The 23356-nt window shown below is 39.8% G+C and overlaps 1 protein-coding gene and 1 non-coding gene across 6 annotated transcripts in view; both read left to right on the forward strand.

Moving 5' to 3' along the window:
- Nucleotides 1-23356, forward strand: part of CCAR1 (cell division cycle and apoptosis regulator 1) — a 24402-nt gene continuing 1046 nt past the window's right edge. Inside the window, exons 1-25 of one of the 5 annotated variants that reach the window (XM_015866328.3) lie at nucleotides 1-68; nucleotides 587-703; nucleotides 4400-4572; nucleotides 5133-5177; nucleotides 5828-5860; nucleotides 6789-6982; nucleotides 7490-7604; nucleotides 7687-7879; nucleotides 8998-9130; nucleotides 9473-9634; nucleotides 10013-10238; nucleotides 11141-11254; nucleotides 12054-12220; nucleotides 12941-13151; nucleotides 13958-14041; nucleotides 14690-14875; nucleotides 16481-16672; nucleotides 17329-17565; nucleotides 17920-18031; nucleotides 18262-18303; nucleotides 20099-20181; nucleotides 21125-21271; nucleotides 21433-21553; nucleotides 22121-22306; nucleotides 22656-22861. In XM_015866328.3, the coding sequence (XP_015721814.2) occupies nucleotides 631-703; nucleotides 4400-4572; nucleotides 5133-5177; nucleotides 5828-5860; nucleotides 6789-6982; nucleotides 7490-7604; nucleotides 7687-7879; nucleotides 8998-9130; nucleotides 9473-9634; nucleotides 10013-10238; nucleotides 11141-11254; nucleotides 12054-12220; nucleotides 12941-13151; nucleotides 13958-14041; nucleotides 14690-14875; nucleotides 16481-16672; nucleotides 17329-17565; nucleotides 17920-18031; nucleotides 18262-18303; nucleotides 20099-20181; nucleotides 21125-21271; nucleotides 21433-21553; nucleotides 22121-22306; nucleotides 22656-22861 (3435 nt within the window). In that variant the 5' untranslated portion in view covers nucleotides 1-68; nucleotides 587-630. The remainder of the gene's footprint in view (nucleotides 69-586; nucleotides 704-4399; nucleotides 4573-5132; nucleotides 5178-5827; nucleotides 5861-6788; nucleotides 6983-7489; nucleotides 7605-7686; nucleotides 7880-8997; nucleotides 9131-9472; nucleotides 9635-10012; nucleotides 10239-11140; nucleotides 11255-12053; nucleotides 12221-12940; nucleotides 13152-13957; nucleotides 14042-14689; nucleotides 14876-16480; nucleotides 16673-17328; nucleotides 17566-17919; nucleotides 18032-18261; nucleotides 18304-20098; nucleotides 20182-21124; nucleotides 21272-21432; nucleotides 21554-22120; nucleotides 22307-22655; nucleotides 22862-23356) is intronic. The other 4 variants (XM_015866329.3, XM_015866331.3, XM_015866330.3 and 1 more) reach the window with 4 other exon arrangements.
- Nucleotides 11840-11902, forward strand: LOC116653639 (small nucleolar RNA SNORD98). Its single transcript, XR_004307841.1, has one exon. It is a non-coding gene; the product is annotated as a small nucleolar RNA SNORD98 (small nucleolar RNA).

A 23356-nucleotide genomic window follows, 5' to 3' on the forward strand; every position in this document is an offset into this window, starting at 1 on the left:
AGTGTGGGCCGGCGGAGGTGCGGGCGGCGCGGCCGGGCCGGCGATGGGCGCGGGCGGGCGGCGCTCAGGTAGCGGCGTGAGGCGGGACGGGCCGCGGGGCTGATCGGGGCGGGACGGGGGGAGACGGGACACGGCGAGTGTGGGAGCGGGCTGCGGGCTGCGGGCCGGGGGACGGAGAGCGGGAGGAGGAGGGGGAGCGGTGGGGGCAGGGCAGGCGGGCGGCCGCTTCCCGCCCGGGCCTTGCCGCGGCCCCGTGTCTCAGTCCGGTGCTCAGGGCCCGCCGTGCGGCTCGGCGCTTTGCTGCCGCCGCGTTAGTTCCCTTCGTGCTCCTGTTCCCGCAGTTGAAGCCGTCCCGGTTGACGGAGCGGCCTCGGGCTCTTACCGCGGCCTGAGCCTCCGGGCCGTGTCCGCCGCTCCGCTCCCCCCCGTTCCCCGCCCGGTCCCGGTAGCGCCGCTCGGTTCCGCCCCGCTTTGCGGCCCGCTCGGTCCCGCCCGCGGCGGTTCGTGTTTCCGCTTTGCCTTCTCCCTTCTCCCGTCCTTTTGTTGCCGCTCGTTCCCCGCTCGCAGCTGCGCCGTGTGCCCGCAGGTCGCGCTTCCAGGAGCTGAGCGGCCGGAGCGACGCCTGGCGCCATGGCTCAGTTCGGAGGGCAGAAGAACCCGCCGTGGGCCACGCAGTTCACAGCCACCGCCGTGTCCCAGCCAGGTCAGTGTGCTGCTGTGAGGCAGCGGCGTCCTATATAAACGCCGTATGTCGGCAGCTCCTCACACCGCTTAAAGATATCGACTTCATAGCACTTGTTTCTTTAAGGGGGATGAGTAAATTCTGTTTGTATTGATTCTCGGGGTTAGTAAACAAGGTATCGAGTTATTGGTATCCAGTGGTGTGTAAATCAAACCGCGTTGCTCCACGTTAAGTAACGCCAGCCCCTGTAAGGCACTGCAGCTCTTGAAGTGCTGCCAGAGTTTCATTTCCAGGGCAGCCTAAATTGGTGCTTACAGAGTAATTCATCTTTATTAATATGGAGGACATGCCTGGCACGGTGATGGTGTCTCTGAAGTTTGCTACTTGGTGGGGAGCAGCTGTTTGTATGCCTGTGTGTGTGTATCTCCATAGGTTTAACACCGATGTAGAACTCGGAGGTATCACCCTGCTGATAACAGGGTATCTTTGCTTTACCTGGGAGCCCTCTTTGATTGCAGCGTGGTGTTTTTGAAAACCTATCAGGCTATATTTTGTTTTCACCTTGTTTCATAGTGCATTTATACCTGGAGAGAGTAGCTGGCAGCCATCTTACACCCCCAGGATGAGGAGCAGAAGGGGCCCTGGGCAGGGGCTGGGTGGGGTGTGGGTGCTGGAGGCAAGGTCTGATTTGTGAGGTCTGATTTCTGATCCCTGCTCCTGTTCCTGCAGCTCTGCCTTTGCTCAGCCTGCTCCTCAGTCTCCTTCAGTTAAACAAAGTGCACAATTTAATTGGGGCAGGACCATCAGTTGCTGCTGTGTGAAGTGTTTCACCTGCTAAATGAGGACAGGGAATCTCCAAGGATTTTCAGCTGTTCATCTAATCCAGGAGCACCTGATGCTAACATATCAGCCACTAAAGACTAATGTTTGATTGCAGTTCTGCCAGCTTCTTGCAGTGTTTCCACTGCCCTTCATGATCACTTGAAAGCATTTAGCTCCTTACATTGTTCTCTGTGGTCCCTTCCTGTTCCTATGCACAGTTGCTGTGTCAGTGTCCTCTTTCATTCTTGTCTTTATCGCTGACTCCAGTCACTGGGATGCTGCCACTGTGCTCCATTTGTAGTGCTCACGTATGCAGAGCTCCTTCCTTTCCTTATTGGACTGACTTGCTGTCTGTTGAGAGCTGAAGCGCTTTAGTTCTGAGCTGCAGATGGGCAGCCCCCCTTCCTGCAGCTCCCAGCATGGAGCTGTGCCTGCCTGTGTGCTGGGCTGCTCTGCTGCTGGGGCTGCTGACTGGCACGTGCTGCTTCTCACTGGCAGCTGAGCTCAAGGAGTTGTGCAAACTGGCTGGAGTAAATCTCTGTGTTCATGAACTGATTACAAAGTGTTGGTGCTTTGTTTCTCCAAAAGCTGTTAAAAAGATTTTTGAATGGCAGCTGTTTTTATTGGAGTGTTGGGTTCCTTCTCCAAAGGGTGCTCAAATGTAGGGGAAAGAGATCCTGATGTTGATAATGCAGTGTGTGTGATATGGAGCTCTTCTTAAATTTTGGTCATGAGTGGTGACTGATTATATTGCAAAATCAATTTGGTTGTTGCAAAGAGATAATTTCATTTTGTTTTGTCTTGCTGACTTTAATAGTGTATTGGTCATTTCTGGTGAAGAAGCCACCATACAAGTTTAGACTTTAATTATTGAAGTACATCACTCTAAGGTAGTAGTAAAGTTATGTACCATGTAAAGAAGTTCCTGGGATTGTTCTGGGACCATTATTTCCTGATTACTGTCTGTGCCTCTGGTGTTAGAAGACAGACAGGTAATTCTAGGGTCCATTAAATGCCTGGTGAGGAGAGACTCTGATGTGCCACGTAGTGAAGTTGTTGCTCTTGTCGTATTGTTTTGTGCATCACATAATGAAGACGTTCCAAACCACAAGGGGGACATCTCAATCTTGAAGACAGCACGTGCTGAGCACTGTGTCACCAGCTAAACACAGAGAGAACAGGAAGGCATCTGAGGAGTTTATGCACCATCACAGGAATCAGAAGTATTAGAACAAGCACTTTGTTTCATCCAGAAATTTCACATTTTTATTTCTTAACTTTCAGGTTTCTTCAATAGGTGTAATCTGCTCTTTAACTGTTCTGAAGCAGTACAGCAGGGACAGCTGTGTGTTATATAAAGCACTGGTGAGAGCCTGCTTCAGGATGGTCAAAAACTCACGTTGTAATTGGAAGTGGCAGAGGGAGAGACAGCAGTAGGTGTGAGGATGGAGGCAGTGCAGGGCCTGTCGTGGGAGGAGCCCCATGTTTGGCTTCCTTGGCTTCTGAAACCACATGAATGTTGGAATTTTCCAGGGAGAAAGTGGCATCGTACTGGAAATGCTCTGGTTCTGCTGTACTGTAAAGTGGTTGATTTTGCTGTTAAAGTAGTTTTACTTCCTGGAATAGTTACGTGAAATAATTGATATAAATCATAGCAGTGATAATTATTTTCATGGTATTTAATGGATTTCTTACAGATTTAATTCCAAAACTGTAAGCACAGAGCAGTCTTACTGCATCTGTGGGTCAGAAGTGACAACTTCAATTGGAGTCAATAGGAACAGTGTGGAGTGTGAACTCCATGTGAAGAATACAGTACTCTTGCTCTTAATATTGTGTCTTTAGTAGCCCTGTTCCTATTCAATGTTCTGAAGGTGTCTGGCCAACCTGTTGTTGCTGGCAGTGTGTACTTCTGTGCCGAGCTTCTCTTTAGTTCTGTTGAAGCACGTGAACCAGACCAATAGCTTGCTTCAATGATATTTAGTCCCACAGTTGAACGTAACTTGCTCGACAAACTCGTGCTGTAGGTGGAGCAGGTTTCCTGATAGGTTTGCATTTCTTTACTGAGATTTGCATTCTGCAGTGTTTTCTGTCCCTAGGAGTTCCTTAAATAAAGCCTGAAAAAAAAATTGAAGTGATAAACCACATAGAAAGATAGATGCTGCTTGTGATTTACTTCATATTCTACAATGAATTAAAAGCTGACGTGGCAATAAAATCATGACTTTTTTCCTTCTGTACAGTGTGGGTTTGTGCAGCAGAAACTTGCTAGTATGTGCTGGAGACAGCTTGGCTTGCTCCCTTTATATGTGAGGAGTGATGAAGCTCCCTGTTGTTACAGGGCTGCTCCCCCTCTACCAGCTCCCACAGCTGAGAAATTCATCTTGCTCTGGGACAAAGACGGTACTGAGTGAAGTGAAACCTTGTGCATTTGCAGAGCACGTGTTCTATAAACCTCAGCCTCAGAGCTGCTGCTGCAGTGAGGGTTTCTCGTGCCTCCAGAATGAAATGCTAATTGATGCGCAGAAGAGAGCAGCGATCCTCACTGCGCTCATCCAAAGCCTGAAACACATGCTGTGTCTCTTCTTGAATGTGTGTGTTGGGAGGAGGCGAGAGACAGGGCTGGCAGTTACTACAGCCATGCAGTCATATGCAACTTGAGAGAAGGAAATTTGTCTCTATGCCTCTACTGTAGTGTTGTATTTGTAAATACATTTAATTAAAGAGTGTGTGGTGGGATCCTTTATGCTTTTGTTTGTTTTTGTTCAAGTGGGATTATCTAATTCAAGAGCTTGACTAAGGAGTAAAGGGTTACATACTGCGTCTAGTATAACTGTGAGAAAGCGAATCTATATAAAGCCACTGTTAGTGCTGATATGTGCCTTCTCATTTCAGCTGCTCTTGGTGTGCAGCAGCCGTCACTGCTTGGAGCCTCTCCTACAATATACACCCAGCAGACGGCGCTGGCTGCAGCAGGGCTGACTACACAGACACCAACCAACTACCAGCTCACTCAGACGGCCGCTTTGCAGCAGCAGGCGGCAGCGGCAGCAGCTGCCTTACAGCAGGTAAAGGACAGAGCATTTGTGGTTGTTATTATGAACTTAAAAACATGAAACACTGGCTTTGTGCAGCAGAATGATGTATAAGGAGAGAAAGTGGGGAAATATTTACTTTGGTTTTGTAAACCTGTTAAAGAAACCAGTAGGATCGTATGTCTGCAGCTATTGACAGATGTATGAATCAGGGAAGGTGGGAATTTTGACTGTGGAGGTGCTATTGGCCATGGAATGCAGCCTGGGAAAAGGAGTCCTGCCACACCTAAGCTGGATGTCTCAAATTCCAGATATCTCCAGTCACCATATATAACTTGATGTCATTTTGCATGGCTTCAGGCAGGTTCTGCTGTATGTGCTAATGTAGAACTGTAGCTAGGAAGTCCGGGCAGAATCCAGCCTAAAGATGAAGATGATCTGTACAAGTAGTACATATTGATACATATTTCTATTTTCTTTTGTTACATTTGAAAAGTTTTAGTCTCAAACATGTCTAGCAATTAATTGGATTTGATATCTTGGGCCTAATAATACTTGCTGTTGATGAAATATTTTGCTTTTGTCTGTTTCAGCAATATTCACAGCCTCAGCAGACTCTCTATAGTGTACAGCAACAGGTTTGTCTGATTCTTACTGCGTACATCACAAACTTAATAACGTTGGTTGTGTGTATTGTAGGAGTTGTCTGCAAAAACATCCTTGTGTGGGAAGTTGTTAAAGTAACGTTTTCTGTAGTGAAGGAGAGCTTGAAGTTTACAAACATGGAGAGATGTATCCAGAATGGATGCCAACCTTCATGCAAAAAGAAACTGAAACGTGCATACTGTTCCGTGTGTACACAATTCCTTCTAAACTTAGCTCTAATCAGGGCCATGTATTTTAACTGCTGGAAAGATGCTGTCCAAAAAAAGTTCCCTCCTAGATATTACATGGTCTTTGAATTTACAGCACTTTGAAAAAGACTAAAAGGACGTGGGAATTACAGGCCTAAGCTTCTCCAGCTGCCAAAACTTCTTTTAATATTCCTGTTAACTCTCAGTTACGAGGAAGCATCGTCTGCTTACTGAATAAATCTGGATTGCACAATATTACAATTAACCAAATGAACACAATTTTATGAATATGCAAATCATTTAAACGACCGAACCCCCAAAGGACTTTTGGTGACTCACAATAAGGAAAAACTGCTCTTACTTGTAAAGAGGAGGTGAAATTGTACAGTTTCCTGAAGCACATAAAATTAATTTATAACTTTATTTATTTTAAGTTGCAGCAACCTCAGCAGACCATTTTAACTCAGGTTAGTTTGGTTTTATTGTTTGGTCTTCACCCCCAAACACAGATAATGCAAGAGCACAAATTTCTGACTTCCTGAGCATTTCAATCTGTAAAATGAACTGATATGAGTGGGCATCTTATTGCTATAGGTTGACTTTATCCAGATGTTAAAATATGCATAGCCTTGGTTTCAAAAGTTTAATGGCAACTACTTTTCCTTCTCATATTGAAGGAAACGTATGTTGAATACTTCTTTTGTTTGTTTGAACTTCAAGTATTCAGTTGTTTTACAATAGCAGGGAAAGTTCTTTAAAGAGGAGTTTAACTTGTGCTAACCTTATTGCAGTATGGATACTAGAGGTCTACAAAGAATCTTAATGAGCTCCAGAAGGTTGAACATGCAACCATTTTAACACTTGAACTGGTTCTTGTACTGTTTACACTTAAAATAACCATGCTTAGAAAAATACAGAGGTAAACATAGTTTACTTAATTTCAGCATTTCATTGTGTTTTAATAAGAGGACAAGCACTTAGATTTGTTGAGATTTGAAGGACTCTGTTGGCCTTAACTTGGAATAACATAGTTGGGATACTGGGGAGTGGATCTGTAAGCATGTATTACTAGCAGACTTAGAGTTTCTCTCTCTTCAACCCACTGTGTGGGTTACGTGTAATCAATAATGAAGTCGTCTTTTTTTTTTTGTCTAGACAGTGTTAATATTTGGGAAAGATTTCCAAACTCCACTCAAAGTGGGGAAAAAAAGATCATCTCCAAAATTAAAAAATAATACTAATGAAAAAAAATAAAGACTTCCACCTTCTGAAAAACGCTATTCAGAATAGTTGCTCTAGAGATTTCATAAGCAGGTCTTTACACGGGCAAAAGCTGTTCCTTGTAGACATATCAGCTGGTTATGAGATTCACAGTTTTGTTTATTCTGCTTACAGCCAGCTGTTGCGCTACCTACCAGTCTTAGCCTATCTACTCCTCAACCAGCAGCCCAGATAACTGTTTCTTACCCAGCGCCCCGCTCAAGTCAGCAGCAAACGCAACCACAAAAGCAGCGCGTCTTCACTGGGGTCGTTACTAAACTGCACGATACATTTGGTTTTGTGGATGAAGATGTCTTTTTTCAACTTAGGTAAGGTGGAAACACTTGTCTGCTGATGTGTTTGTTGGTGCCCTTGCAAGATAAAAGGTTTATCTCACTGTGTTATAATTCTGTGACTCAATTCACGGTGTCTGCAGTTAGTTTTTCTCAGTCAGCACTGAGTCAGATCTGAGTTAGCTGATAGTAGATCTGATTCCTTGCATGAATTTTTGAGTTTTCCTAATGCAAAATCCAACATTAAGAGGTGCAGAAGATAGTGAGTTCCTTATAATATGGCATAGCAGAATTTACGGATGATTAAATGCATATATTTTGCTATCTGCCTATCTTAATACAGTATATTTGAGGAGTTTCTGTTAAGGCCAAATTTGGGTATTAAATTCCTTTGTGTACTTCAAACTGAAGGTACATGCTCTTCCTTTAAGTCTTCTTTGTAAACATTATCTGCTTTCCCCAACATCAAGCATAATTTATAAATGTAGAAATACTTTTTGTAGCTAAATAAGACTCACAATATGTCTATTGCAATATTTGCAGTGCTGTTAAAGGAAAGACACCTCAGGTGGGCGACAGAGTTTTAGTAGAAGCTACTTACAATCCTAATATGCCATTCAAATGGAATGCACAAAGGATCCAGACGCTTCCAAATCAGGTAGGAGAGTTACCCAGTGTATCTTTTACTGACTGCTTACAGTTTAAGTGCCTTCACATCTCTTTGTCTTTTCTGTTATTAGAACCAGACACAGGCTCAACCATTACTCAAGACACCTCCAGCAGTTCTTCAGCCCATTGCACAGCAGACGGCATTTGGTGTTCAGGCACAGCCTCAGCCACAGTCCTTGCTGCAGGCACAGATATCAGCAGCTTCAATCACACCTCTGCTTCAGACACAGCCTCAGCCATTGCTGCAGCAGCCACAGCAAAAAGGTGCTCCTTCAGCATGCTAAGCTTGTTCTAGTCCTTATTGTGCTTAGTGTGACTTAGTGCAAAGTCTGAAGTAATAGTTGAAGTTAAGTGGAAAGAATCCCACGGAAAGGCAGGTTTTTCAGCTAGAATATGCATCTTCTTGTAACTTTGCAAGGCAGATTGTCTCCAAGACTGTCTCAAGAGTGACCTGGTTAGTGATGTTCCTACAGACTTTTGTCATTTCTGCTAAGTAAATTTGGTATAGTCTTTATTCTGATACTTTTGTAGACAAAGGGGAGAGTTGAAAATAGTGGTAGTGCTGTAGTTCTTCCCCATCACTTGGACTGTTCTGCAAAGTCAAGTTTTGTATAATGGTTTCTTAAAACTGTTATTTCCATTTTAGTGTTTTATTCATTTCAGTCAGCTGAATTGACATTTATGAGAGTAAAGATTACTGAATGTGGCAAACCCGAAATGAAGACTGTTGTGATATCACTTGATCTTTGGGTGGCTGAGAAATAATTGATAATAAGACACAGTCAAGGCATTGTCTTCCTACCCATCTAAGCAGGATTGTTTTGGATAAGTGCTTATTACAGTCTAATTGGTCCTAGTTGTTCATAGGTGCTTGTTTGCTCTGTTTACAATCAGTTAAGTGTGTACTGCCTTGAGTCAGCAGAATTATATGTTCAGGAATTGATACACCAGGATGATCAGTTGATATAAGAGTAGTTTATACAAGAAGCTAGTTGCTATTCATAGGTAAAAACATCATAGATAAGTTTTAAGTCTTTATTTCTTTGAGTATGTGCTATACCCATCCTAAAAACTTTACTTTTCTAAGAGGTATTTACTAGGGTAACTACTATATCCTTAGATTTGTATTAATTTTCATATTAAAAATATACCTTTAAAGCAGATTTGCTTCCTGAAATAAATCCTAGAGGCTAAATTTGTATCAGTCAAGAAGAGCAAAGGTCTCTTTGAGTTTCTTGGTGAGGACCATATTGATCAACAGATCAATTTAACTCTAGAAAATGTACATGTACATGGGGAAAACAACAGTGAAGTGGCAGTATTTTTAGGGACTTCTGCAGTTATCCACTGCTATGTACTGATTCTGTATGTTTTTGTTCCAGGTGGTTTGTTACAGCCCCCTGTCCGTCTAGTTTCACAGCCTCAACCAGCTCGGAGACTGGACCCACCATCCAGATTTTCCGGGAGGAATGACAGGGGAGGAGATCCTATGCCAAACCGAAAAGATGACAGGAGGTGAGCTGTTGACAGATCTTCATAGCGTGCTTTGATTATAATCTAGTCTAACAAATCTGAGCTGCTTTCTTTACACTGGGCCAGTGATATGCACAACTGTTTATAGCAACTGATAACATTAGTTAAATGGAACTCAGTGAATACTGAGTTCTTATCTGTGTGAAGTAAAATAATAGCATTTATCAGTCTCTTGTGAAGAAATTCCTCATAGTTTTTTTTCATCAAATTCTCCTTTCCCTTTTATGAGTCATCCCTGAGTAGTCTGGGTTCTATTCTGGTAGAAAGGTTTTTGTGTTAGACGTGTGCTCTGCATGTCTCGATCATGTGTGCATTCTTTTGAAGCCGTGAGAGAGATCGGGAGAGACGCAGATCTCGGGAAAGATCACCCCAGAGAAAGCGCTCCAGAGAGAGATCACCTCGACGAGAGAGGGAGAGGTCGCCTCGAAGGCCACGACGTGTTGTTCCTCGCTACACGGTTCAGTTTTCTAAGTTTTCATTGGACTGGTACGTTTATAAAACCAGATTTTCACTTAGATCTTGCTTTAATAGTGGGCACAAATTACTGTGGAAAGTGTCAGCAAGTGTATTTAGTGAATGCTGTGATCATAAGTTTGAAGTAGTGTCCAATATGTCATGGCTGAGAACTGGGAGTGAAGTTTTCTGGGCTCTCTGTTAAACTTTTGGTGCTAATGCAAAATGCATTTATAACCCTGTTGTTTAACACCTTTATTAGAGGAATGCTTAGTAGCTGGTTTTTAATATGTGACTCATTAGATATATTACTCTTTTAGATGTCTCCAATGAAAAAGTATACATGTATAGTTATGTGATTTTCTTACAGTTTTTATTGCTGTACCTTACAATTACTGTTATCTGTTTCAGCCGCAGCTGTGATATGATGGAGCTGAGGAGACGTTACCAGAACTTGTATATCCCAAGTGATTTCTTTGATGCTCAGTTTACTTGGGTGGATGCTTTCCCAATGTCTAGACCATTTCAATTGGGAAACTACTGTAACTTCTACGTAATGCATAGAGAAGTAGACCCTATAGACAAAAATGCTGCTGTCCTTGATCCACCTGATGCTGATCATCTGTACAGTGCTAAGGTTTGTACTGTTTCCAGTATTAGAACTGCTCATTATATTATTTTTATTTACCCTATTGGCAAAAAATACATATAACTGAACTGTATTTATTTGTGCAAAGTGCAGTTATTTAAACCTTTTAGTAATAACTGTTAGTAGATTGAACTTGAAAGCTGGAGGATCTCTGAATGCATCTCTTAGGCAACTTTATCTAAGCAGTTCCTAAAACCCTTCCCTTTGATAGCTCTTCAATTAAAATAACTTTTGAGATTTCTGAATCAATTAGGTTTAGAAACTAAACTGTATTTTTGAAAGTCATACTGTACTGATTGTTTTAAAAAAAAACAAACAACAGCCTTGACTAAAATATCAGGTGAACTGTTGTTTTTCATTCTACCAATGCAACTCTTTCAGGAAGTTGAGCTTAAAGTACTGTCTTTAAATGAGAAAGTAGCATTTGGTTTCATAATATTAAGCCATTTAGGTTATTAAGGAAGATTGTTAGATTTGGCAGGGCCAATGGAAGGCTAGAAAGATGCAGTTAAATGTCAGCCAGCTCTTGAGATTGTAACAAAATGGAGGAATTCTGTTATTTAAACCAGAAATGTACTCAGTGTTCTTCTCAATACAGGTTATTTTGCATATTGTGGTAACGTGAAGCAGAACAGCAGTCTGCATGTTGCTTTATATGCTTTCAGTTGATCTTTTCTGTAAGATCACATGGTATGCATATGGAATAGCAAGGGTCTGAGAGAGGTCTTTGGCAGACATTTTAAGCTCAAGTTCTGCAACTTCTATTTACTTTATTCTGCTATTTTGTGATATTAAGAAAAGTGTAGGTATGTATGTGTTCACCAGTTTTGGTCATTGTTTACCAGTTATACTGGGAGGCCTTCACAAGACTGACCTGATTTACACAACAGGTGATGTTGATGGCAAGCCCTAGTATGGAAGACCTCTATCACAAGTCCTGTGCTCTGGCTGAAGATCCCCAAGAACTTCGTGATGGATTTCAGCATCCTGCTAGACTTGTAAAGGTAAATATGCCAGATACTCTTGGCAGTGAAGGTTGGTTATGCCAAAAAGGGAAGAAGCAGCTAAGTGAATTCATTTGCACTCTGAAGAGATCTAGTTTGGATATTCTTTTTCCAATCTGTTGGAGTTTTATGTTCATTGCTTTCGTGTTTACTGTTTTCTTCAACTCATTTAACATAGGTATTTGGAGAAACCTATCTATAGTGTTAACTTTGTTAGCCTTTTTTACAAGAATATAAATGAAGCAACAGATCAGTAACTATTGTAGTGAAACTTAACAATTGTTAAAATGGACAACTTGTAAGTGCTATGGTATTTCAAGACAACACGTTTGTTGTTTTTCATTTAAACTCCATCCTAAAACTGGTAGGAAAACTCAAATTTGTAGATATAATGTTCTTGTGATCTTATCTTTTGTAGCTGTGCTTTGTCACTTCTAAGCAGGTACATCTGTAAATGTGTGCATTGGAATTAAGACATCATTTAAATTAGTATGCATTTGTTTTCCGTGTTAGAAAGGTTTTGATAGCAGAGGAACAGGCCTCTACCGATAAGGAAACTTGATGGAAAGTCTTGCAAACAAGATTGAGTGATGATGTTTAAACCTATTCCATTACTGAAACAGTCTGTGGAAAAAAATAACTGAACTCTTTCTTGACTGACTTTCATTTTCAGATTTCAAAATAATCTGAGAGTTTGCTCACGGATTTCAGTGTATGTGCTATGAAATATTCTTTACGCTTTGGGAAGATGACTTTTTGCCCCTAGCAGGGGAACATTCAGAAGACTCTTTCTGTCTAGTTTTTAGTGGGTATGAAAGGCAAAGATGAAGCTATGGCTATTGGAGGACACTGGTCCCCATCACTAGATGGACCTGATCCCGAGAAGGACCCTTCGGTGCTGATAAAGACGGCTATTCGTTGTTGCAAGGCTCTTACAGGGATTGACTTAAGTGTGTGCACACAATGGTAAGTACTGTACTGCAAAGTAAAATCTTTTCCTGTTATGAAAAAATAAAAAAATCATAATTAAAGGAAAGAAAAGAAGATGGGAAGACATTTTTTTTTCCTTGGCAGCTGCTGTTGGTAGCACAGGTAAACTACTCAAAGGGTGTTCTGTTTTGTAATAAGTTCGATTGGTGCCTACTTTGCTCAGTACTGTATTAAGGACTCGTTAAAGATTCTGAATTTATTCTGACTTGTTATGCTGTAATTTTTAATGAATGTGTGTTGAAAATATTTTTCATTTTGTACATAGCTGAAGAAGATCGTCAAGAGAACTTCATTTCATTGTTCTTTTGTAAATACTTAGCTGTTGGTTATATGGCCATATTTTCTCTTGGTGAGTTTATTTATCCCATGTTGTGATGTAATTTTATTAATATTACAAAAATATCTGTTGTGTGCTAAATTTCAAGGGCTTCAGTGCCTCTTATTCGCGCATTAGACCTGTGCGTGCTAAATAACAGGCAGCATGAAACAGGATTTGGTGAGTCGTCTTCCTTTCCAATTCTGATACATCTTTACAAACGTGCCGGAAGAGAAAATATGGCTTCCATAATTTTTTTCTTTAGATAAACTTCAAGGTCTTGCAGCAAAATTTCTTTACTTGATGTGCTACAAGTGATCTAGGCTCTTTAAAATGTATTGTAGAATTTTTTTTCCAACATGCTTCTTCCCTTGCAACAGGTACCGTTTTGCAGAGATTCGCTACCATCGCCCTGAGGAGACGCACAAGGGGCGTACAGTTCCAGCTCATGTGGAGACAGTGGTTTTATTTTTCCCGGATGTTTGGCATTGCCTTCCCACCCGCTCAGAGTGGGAAACCCTCTCCCGAGGATACAAGCAGCAGCTGGTCGAGAAGCTTCAGGGTGAACGCAAGGAGGCTGATGGAGAACAGGCACTGAACGCTAATCCCTTTTTCTATTTCTGCTTCTCACAGGCACAGGAACACAGGCACAAAATGCACATCACATACTACACAACATACATACATAGGAAGAACATAACTGGTAACAATGACTGGTAAACCAGCTTTCAGCAGTGTAGCGAATGTTGGTTTTTATTTTTGTTTCAGCTAGTTTACTAACTTTAACTGTGTATGCCGATACCACAAATGGAATTAAATTGTGCTTATGATGCGCAGAACAATTTTTATCATAGACGTAGTTGCTGGAATCTGGAACCAGTTGTTGAGTGAGATGCAGTTCATGAATAGCTGCCTTCAAACATTTTGCCATTTTCTAAAATCCCTAAATTCTCTCCTGTGGCCCGTTCTAATTGTGATATTTGAAACTCAACAGACACTAGTCTGAAACATCTGAATTTCAGGCCACGTGGCTGATCAGCATCTTGGATTAAGGGAAGGTCTGACTGAACAAAGAGTAACTCTGGGGATTTAAAACCTGGGGGAAGATCACACACTGTGCGGTTGATGGAGACCGGCAGTGTCTGTGTAACCCCGATATTCTTTGTGGTGTTGCTTATCACCCTTTTGTGTTCCACAGATCTGGCTTGTATTGGCTGAGTGGCACTGTGATCATTTATGAAGTGGTAGAATGTGTGTGTGAACTTGTCTAAACAATAACTTTAGGAGAAGACTGTCTGAAACAGTTGTGACCTTGCACAGATCAGCAACAGAATTTAAAAAATTACTGAAATACTTTCGAGCTTTCTGAAAGGTAAATTTACAATTTTGTTTGTCAGGATGAAGAGGAAAAGGATGATGGGGAGGCAAAAGAGATCTCTACGCCTACACACTGGTCTAAACTGGATCCGAAAACGATGAAGGTAACTACGTTTCTAAACTTGATTCCATGGTACCTTTTCTTTTTTAAAGCAGAATGTGAAATACAGCCATCGTTCCCTTAACCAAGGAGAAAATTTTAGTAGTGATCTTTGTTCCTTGCTGGTTTTATATGTATTGTGTATGACATCACAGTCTGAGAGTGACACTTCTGATTGGAATCGGTGATTACAGGTAGTTGAAGCTTTTGTGACTTTTGAACTTTGTTTACTTAAAGCTCATCACATATGATGCAGTTTAACTGGAAAATGAAAGTTCTGCGTTAATCTGGTCGTATCTATTTACATTTAAAAATGTGGGTTCTAAAATAGTTTAGTGTTAGTTTAAAAAGGCAATAATAAGATGAAAATGTATGTCAGGAGGAAAAAGTTTCCAGAGGAGATAATAGCCTTAAGCTACCAAATCTTTCCCTGCCACTGTGAAGCCCTTAAAAAAGGGTTCTTTAAGGAGAAAATGACTATGAGCATTCTGTTTTGTATTGATATTTACTAGTGCTACTCAGTAGAGATTTAAAATAAATACACTTGACTTTTCGGTGATCTTGATTTTCTTTTTTTTACTTCACCTTTTCTGCTAATTGCTTGTTTTGAATGTCGCTGGTTGATACCACTTACAGAACTTTTATTTACCAGGTAAATGACCTTCGCAAAGAATTAGAAAGTCGAACTCTTAGCTCTAAAGGACTGAAATCTCAGTTGATAGCTCGACTGACAAAGCAACTGAAAGTAGAGGAGCAAAAAGAAGAGCAAAAGGAGCTAGAGAAGTCTGAGAAAGAAGAGGAAGAGGAGGAGGATAGGAAATCTGAAGATGACAAAGAGGTTAGGCTTTGGGTATATTTGGTTTAAGTCTTATTAAATATACATAAATACATAAAAATATAGATATAAATTGGTTTAAATATATAAGTATAAAAAGTACAGGACTATGCCTTGTTGTATAGTTTTCAGATGGCTATTCTGGGAACTCTTGCTGTAATTTGAGATGCTGAATTGGATTGAAATCTTAGCAAGCTTCAATTCTTGAATCAGCAAAGTCAGCTGAAATGTGCAGCTGCCCTCAAGGTGACTGAATTAATGTCAGACTATAAGTGTAAGTGGGAAAAATTCCAAACTTTCCCCCCAAAATGCTCATCTGCAAACAAATGAATGCATTTAACAAGATCTTCAACTCTTACACCTGTATGGAAAGTAGCTGCTTAGTTCTATTTCTTCTGCTTATTGATGTTCAAGCCATAGGGTTACATGGAGTTACTGTAGAAATTCTTATTTCAGTTTGTAAAAGGTTGTAGTGTTTCAATCAGTCCAGTTCCTTCACACAGCTCTTGTTTTGGTTACGTTGTTATTTCTGTATCAAACTTCATTTCTCACTTTTGGATGCACTCCCTGTGCAGTGCAGTTTCTCAGTGTTGTAGCTGTTTCAGTACTGCTAAATTTCTTCTTATATTTCTTGAGGGTGAACAAGACCTGTGCGATAATGCTGGAGTCCAGCCACATCAAATGGGCATAAACGCATGGAAAGCATTGTGTTGTTTGCTTTTAAACCTGCATTTTTGTGTATTCTTATCTGCTAACTAGTATGGGATAATTTGAAATTTTGGACATCTGTGTAAACTTTGTCAATGGAGCAGAGGCTGCGTATGTGCTTACTAATTCTTTCAGCTGCTGCCTTCTTCCAGAGTTTGGATGAGCTGAAGAGTCTTGGGATTCCTTGCAGTATCTTCCTTCTGTGATTAGGAGCGGGAAGATTAAATTGTTTGCCTTTTAGAGAGCAAAAGCTCTGCCATGACTTATGTACTTGTAAGACTTCAGTGCTCCAGCCTTGGCAATCGATAAATTGCTTGCTGTTTTACCCTTAGCCTTCGTTTAAGTTTGCATTGAAGGTGCCTCTGTAAATTCTGTTTCTCATACCCAAAATTTGAGTTAATTATTTCCTGCTAGTTGTTGGGATAACTTTGGGAAATTATCAAATAAACTTTACTCTTCCTATGTGAGAAATAAGGTAAGATTAAGATTGCTGCTCTAAAAACATCAAATCAAATGAAATACTCCTCCAGATCTCTGACTCCTTTGCTGGTTTAAGTACCATTTTTTGAAGTAAACTAGTTTTATTCCTTCCAGTGTTGAGTGTAAACATGCTGCACCTAGCACCACAAAATAGTTGGAAGATACTCATTGCTTTGAGGTTAAACAATATGGCAACTCCTACTTAGAGTTGCTCAAGTTTCCAATCTGCACTCTTAGGCTGGTGTTGGCAATGGATGTGGAATACATTCTGTAGGTACTGCTGTAATTTCTGTTATCTGCCTTACATTAAGCAGTCTTAGGCTTTCCTTCTCTTTCTTCAAAGCAGTGGGTCCTAAAAACTAATATAGATAGGAGCTGAAACATTGGGAATATGCTTTGTGTTATTCTTTTCCTCTTCAGGAAGAGGAAAGAAAACGTCAAGAAGAAATGGAACGTCAGCGACGGGAGAGACGGTACATCTTGCCTGATGAACCAGCAATCATTGTGCATCCCAACTGGGCAGCAAAGAGTGGCAAGTTTGACTGTAGTATAATGTCACTCAGTGTTCTTCTGGACTATAGGTTGGAGGATAATAAAGAACATTCCTTTGAGGTAATTTAGCTCTGATAGTATATTAAAGCAACTTTTTATTGAGCTACATATTATAAAGTGTTGAATGAAAAAAGTGTTACCTAGCAAATGCACGTGTTTATAGTTACTTATTCTTTGTAATTCTGTGGTGATAGTGGTTTTTGGTGAGGCTGCATCTCAAGTACTGTGTTCAGTTTTGGGCTTCTGAATACAAGAAAGACACTCATGCCCTGGAATGTGTCCAGAGAAGGGCAACAAAACTGGTGAGGGGTCTGGAGCACAAGTCCTTCCCTACCTTGTGATTCTATGGTTCTACTTAAATTCATGATAGCATGACAAAATTAAACTTAATGTAAAATGAATTTTGTTGTGCGATCCAGTATTTAGTAGCAGGTTTGTAATAGCAGTGTAATCAGAGTGTAGTATCCAGGAAGAACAGAGACTGTAGTTTATACAGCTAGTGTAGGTCCTAAATTACTGCAATACAGGAGAGGAATATAAAGTTCAGTAAGGTTTGTATATGCAAAACAGATTGCAAGAAGTATCAAAGGCATAAAACTCTGACATGGTGAAAAGTGAGTAAGATGATAAACACTTTGTTACTATTTAAATCATAAGTTTAAAAAAATTTTAATATTAACATTGAAACTTTCTTAATTCTCATTCTTTATGTGCAGGTTTCATTGTTTGCAGAACTCTTCAATGAAATGCTTCAGAGGGATTTTGGTGTCAGAATTTATAAAGCACTGATTTCCCTCCCAGAGCGGGAGGACAAAAAAGACAAAAAAAGCAAAAGAGATGAGCGAAAAGAAAAGAAGGAAGAAAAAGAAGAAGAAAATGATGAACCAAAACCTAAGAGGAGAAAATCTGGAGATGATAAAGACAAAAAAGAAGATAATAAAGATGAAAAGAAGGTCTGTGTTAGATTATATTTGGAGTACTGTCCTGTCTGGATCAATATTAAACTGATAGTTGAATTTCACTTTGTCGTGTTCTCAAACTCAGTTTTTATATTGTTGTTCAATTGATCTGAATCTGTTTAAATAAGTTTCATTCAGTCAATCAAAAATTTTACAGGTTTATTTGATCATTTTAAACATCTCTCCCTCTCTCCCCTTGTTGACCTTTACCACCTAGATTTGAGTGTGTGTTGTTTTAAGTGACTAAACACAAGCATACTCAAATTCTGAATGAGTGCTAGAGTGATGGCTTTAACTTTGCTGTTTTTCGGTTCTGACTGGATTAACTTCTAGCAACTTTTGTTACAGAGGGAAGAAAAAAGGAAAGAAGATTCCAAAGATGAAGAAGAAACTGAAGATGACAATAATCAAGAAGAATATGATCCAATGGAGGCAGAAGAAGCTGAAGATGAAGACGAAGGTATCTTGAATTGGGAATTTTTTGGCTTTGATTTTCTTTCAAGCTGGAAAATGCACTGAAAGGAGAAATCTAAAAGTGCATTATTGCATTAATTCTATTTCAGTAATTCTGACCAGTGCTGCTTAACATGAGACTTTCTGGTAGGCGTTTTATTAACATAGCTTAAATAAATCTGTAGCTGTGGTACCCTACGTAAGGCATGCATATAGAAGTGGTTTTATTTTTTTCAGAATGCAGACCACTCGCAACTCCCATTGAAGTCAGTAGGAGATGTGAGTATTCAGCACCTCTGAAAAACCAAGCCACTTTGAAGTGCCTGACTTCATATTCCTCAGTTGTAAAATGTCATCCTGTTTTTATTAGGCTGGAATGTAGTGTGGGTTTTGTTTTATGAAGCTGTAAGGAGTTGATTTATTTTTGAGTGGAGTTATGTTTGCCTGAAGAAGTGGGAAAAAGGACTGGGGAACGTTCCTCTCTGCACAAGCAGCAGGTAGCCCTCTTTCCCACCTCTGAGATACAGGAAGATGTAAGGCGTGCTGTGTGCTTTTTGGTTTGTACTTTTCAGTGGGAGGAAGGTGCCAAAGCAGGGTTTTCACCAGAGACATAGGTTTGAACTTGCTTACATATTGCAGTCCTGCTGTTTTCTAGCAAGTATTTTCAGCTATATGTATGTTTTTTTTGCAAGAAGTATTGCACCAACCCTGAAAATGGGTGCTGTCTCATTTAATTTTCCAAAATGACTCTTCATTGCTTGTTGTCTGTCCCCTGAGCACATGCCCTGGATTCTTCTGTGCAAGTGCTGCTACTTCCCATAATCTGCCCTTGTGCTGTTCTCACTGAGATTTAGTGAGACTGCTCCAGCTTCCCATGGAGGTGCAGGAAAAAGCTTGTAGTTGTCAGAAACATGTTGGCAAAACTAGAGAAATGTTTGCATATTTATTTTTTCAATGTTTTCCTCACAAGAAAGGTGAGGAGTTTCTTAAAGAAATTTGTCACCTGATTCTGTGACAAAAAAAAACTTGTGAGGTACAGAGCTGCGTGCCGTGATACGTCCCTGTAGCTGCTGTCACATTCCTCTTTCTTTTAGATTTAGTTTCATAGTACTGTCTTTCTAAAAACAAAAAAAACCACTGCACTTGTTTCATATCTAACAAGCAATGCAATCCATAACACTGAGAATCTCAAGTTTAGGATCAAATACACCAGTAACGCCTCAGTCATGAGTATAAGCATGTTTTTTAATATACAGTTGTTACTGTTGTTATAATGTAATCTAAAATATTGAAGAGTGAACAACACTGATTCCTTTTTTTTTTTTACTTAATAGGAATAACCATAGCTGAATGTAGACTTTGGCAAGCATCTTTAGGAAGAAATAATTTTCTACACAATACTTAAACAGATAGTGATGTTGGCATAACTGGTTTTGGTCTGGTTAGCATTTATTTCAGCTCTTCTATCCTGTGCGTGTGATAAGTAAGAATCTACAGGATAAAATAGTTAAATGTTTTAGGTTAAAGTAAGGTCGAAATAAGAACAATGACTAAGAGGAGTGATTTAATCTTGTCATAGAATGGCTTGGGTTGAAACAGATCTTAAAGATAATTGAGCTGCAGCCCTGCAGTTCAGGCTGCCCAGGGCCCCATCAGTGGCACTGTGTACCTGCAGGGATGGGGCACCCACAGCTCTGGGCAGCAGTGCCAGCACCTCACTGCTCTCTGAGTTGAAGAATTTACATTTTTTTACAATTACATTTACATAACATAAACTTTAACATAAACTTGCCATCTTTTAGTTTAAAGCCATTCTCCCTTGTCTGTCAGTATTAGGTGGTGTAAGAAGTTGCTCTCCCTCCTACTTACAAGCTCCCTTCAAGTACTGGAAGACCACAATGTGTTCTCCATAATAAATGTCATTTGTTTTTTATTCTGCGGGGAAGTATGTTTTCAGAAGTATATTTTCAGATGTTTGAGGGCCTTTGTGAGCTTCTTAATGAGCATGTGTTTTTGAGATAAAGTTTATTGAATCATTTACTGTGGGAATGTTGAATTTTTTTCTGTCTTATAGACCGGGAAGAAGAAGAAATGAATAAACGAGAGGACAGAAGAGAGGGAAACAAGCACATTAAAGAGAGGTCATCTAAAGATAAAGTAATTAACATCTTTCTTAACTTCATATAATCTTGTATAAAGATGCTATAATCAGAGTTTACTTTTGCTTTCATTCTATTTATGCTCTTGATTACTTCAGCACTTCAAAAGTGAAATTACATAAAAAGTACTTACCCCAAGACTGCTTGCGGTAAGGTGCAGACAAGATGCTTCAATTTATGTATTAAAGATGTTGGATTAAAAACTCTTGGGAAAAAAGATCTTGTATAAATTTGAACTGATTAGTTTGAGCATATGGAAGGCAGATGATCACTTTAGTTTTCAGCTTCTGTATTCTTTTTTAAAATTAAAAAAAAAAAGCAGAAGTTTAGCTTGTCTTATAAACTGGCTTTTTCTTTTTAAGCTTGTCTCCATAGCTCAGGTTAAGGAATAGCATAGGTTAGATTTTTTGTGCTTGAGTTTTCCTTATAAACGCTAAAATAAAGTGTATGATGCTTTTCGTTTCCCCAGTGGAAATTAGGAGATGAAGACCAGAAATAAGGGGGGAAAAACAGGCTGCGAAACTGTTTTACCTCTTGAGAGCTGTGAATGTTTGTTCCCTACATACTTACAGGGACTTCATTTTGGAAGTGGCTCTTCAATTAAATCTTTGGCTGGGGAAATAAGGATTTTTTTTTTTTAACTGTTTTTTCAAACTTTCTGACATATCAGACTGGACAAAATGAAGCTGCCTGCCCTGCCAGGTGTTTCTGTTCATTGTGCTGTAAGTCTTCAAAATAATTAACAGATTGCTCTTCCTAAATAGCTTGCTTATATTATCTGAGTTCAGTAGGTAAATATTAGCTGTATTAATCTCTCTTCTCAAACAATAAAATGAAAAGTGGTAAATATCAGCTATCTGAAAAGTTTACTTGGTTTTAGTATAGGATGGTGCACATGGTATTTTTGCCTTCCTAATGATCCAAATATGGTTTTTCTGCAGGAGAAAGACAAGACACAGATGGTCACTGTTAATAGGGATCTTCTGATGGCTTTTGTTTATTTTGACCAAAGTCACTGTGGGTATCTTCTGGAGAAGGACATGGAGGAGATATTGTACACTCTTGGACTACACCTGTCTCGTGCTCAGGTTTTGCATCTTCTTTTTCTAGCTCGTTTTCATTTTAAACCCAAAATTGTTAAAATTGAAAAAGCTGTGCAATTTCTTTAGTTAAGTTTTTCAAGTTAATTCACTCTTGCTTAGTTACTTTAATTTGTGTATTAGTCCCGTACTTCTTTTCTGTGTTTTAGGTCAAGAAGCTACTCAATAAAGTAGTACTTAGAGAATCCTGCTTTTACAGAAGACTAACAGATACTTCTAAAGATGAGGAAAACCAAGAAGAATCAGAAGAACTACAAGAAGATATGTTAGGTTGTACTTCTTTATTTCAGAAACTTATTGTTCCTGTGTGAATGTTTTGAGAGTTGTGAGATGCTTTCTTACTAATTCAGATCTGCAGAGAACTTGCCAGTTTGGAAAAGTATATCTTGGGCAGTTTGCAACAGTTCCTAAATGTCTGTGTTTCTGGCTTCCCTCAGGCTTTGTTTTGAGACTTGGATGAGTCTCGGGGTCCTGGAACAGGAAGGAGGGATAGAGGTTGAATGTTCATTAACAACATTACTCATTCCTAGTAGTTCTGCAGTCAGGAGGATCAGTGCTGTAGGTAGTAGAACAGAGTGTGGTGTTGTTTTTAGGGTTTTCTTTTTTCATACGAATTACTGCAAGGAGGGAAAGAGGAATGGCATAAAGGAAACCTTAGTCTTTCTTCCCACATAGGAAGAGACCACATCGTGAGCTTGTCTGTAGTATTTAAGGTATGACTCGAAGTTAGTATGGAACGTTACTTTTAAACTGATGTAGGAATTTGTAGGTTGATAGCTGGAATTGCAGGCAACCAAAAAATGACAATGATTATTTGTTAATATTACGCTAATTCAGGAAACAGATTGCTGTTGCCATCGCCTACAGTAAAGCAAGAATCAAAAGCTGTAGAAGAGAACGTTGGCCTTATTGTATACAATGGAGCTATGGTGGATGTCGGGAGCCTTTTGCAGAAGCTGGAGAAGAGTGAAAGAGTGCGGGCAGAGATAGAACAAAAGCTTCAACTGCTGGAAGAAAAAACAGGTGTGACATTGAAGATGGTACTTACATGAATGCAAGATACTACATTTTTTTTAGATCAACCAATTTGTGATCTAGATTTCTTAGATCTTTGTACATTATAAATTCTTGTATTTTCTGCTTTCTAAGCCCTTTGTACTTGCACACTAGCAATAGTTGAAGTACAGTTTGTCACCACGCTGAAATCCTTTGCCATAAGGCTCTGAAGTGTAGTTAGAATTTAATATGATAAATGATAATCCAATGCAGTCTTTAACAGTCTTCCAAAAAATAGTTAGGTATTGGCTTGTGAATGGAATGTCAGAGTGTAAAACGTGCTGTTGGAAGTAACTGACTGCTTTCTTTTTTTAAGATGAGGATGAAAAGACCATACTGCAGCTGGAGAATTCTAACAAAAGTCTGTCTGCGGAGCTCAAAGAAGTCAAAAAGGACCTTGGCCAGCTGCAAGAGAACTTGAAGATCTCAGATGAGAAAAATTTGCAATTTGAGAGCCAGCTGAATAAGACAATCAAAAACCTCGCTACTGTTATGGATGAAATGCAAAGCGTGCTTAAGCAGGTTTGATTTCTTTTACTTTCATTTTTGATGGTTAAAATTATGTGGTTAAAAAGGAAAAATAACCTTAAAATAAACATCAGTATTGTTACACAGCGCTGCACCCCACTGTGTGTCCATAGTAGATCCATTGTTCCACCAGAACTGGCTAAAGGTGCTGTGTAATTGTTCCCACACTTAGTACAGTTATGTAGCCTTGGTGTCATTCTGCCCAGTGCTTCAGAGCTGAAAATGTTCTGTGCCTATAGTGCTTTCAGGCATCCTTGACCAATGGAGATATTCTGTGTTAGAGTTGGTTCGTGTTAATGTAACTTACTGGGTTTGGTGGAAACTGCTTTTGTTTGTTCATTGAAAAGAAAAAAAAAGAATATAAAGCAAAGCTTCTGGGGATGGTTGTGTGCTTGTTTCTATAGGTAGGTAGGTCAGTCAAATTCAATTTCTGTTCCTTCCATTTTTCAGGAAGATAGGAGAAACGTGAATTAGTTGTAAGTAAACTGA

The sequence above is a fragment of the Coturnix japonica genome, chromosome 8 (genome assembly GCF_054131305.1).
Source record: "Coturnix japonica strain WE chromosome 8, WE-NBRP24, whole genome shotgun sequence".
NCBI lineage: Eukaryota > Metazoa > Chordata > Aves > Galliformes > Phasianidae > Coturnix > Coturnix japonica.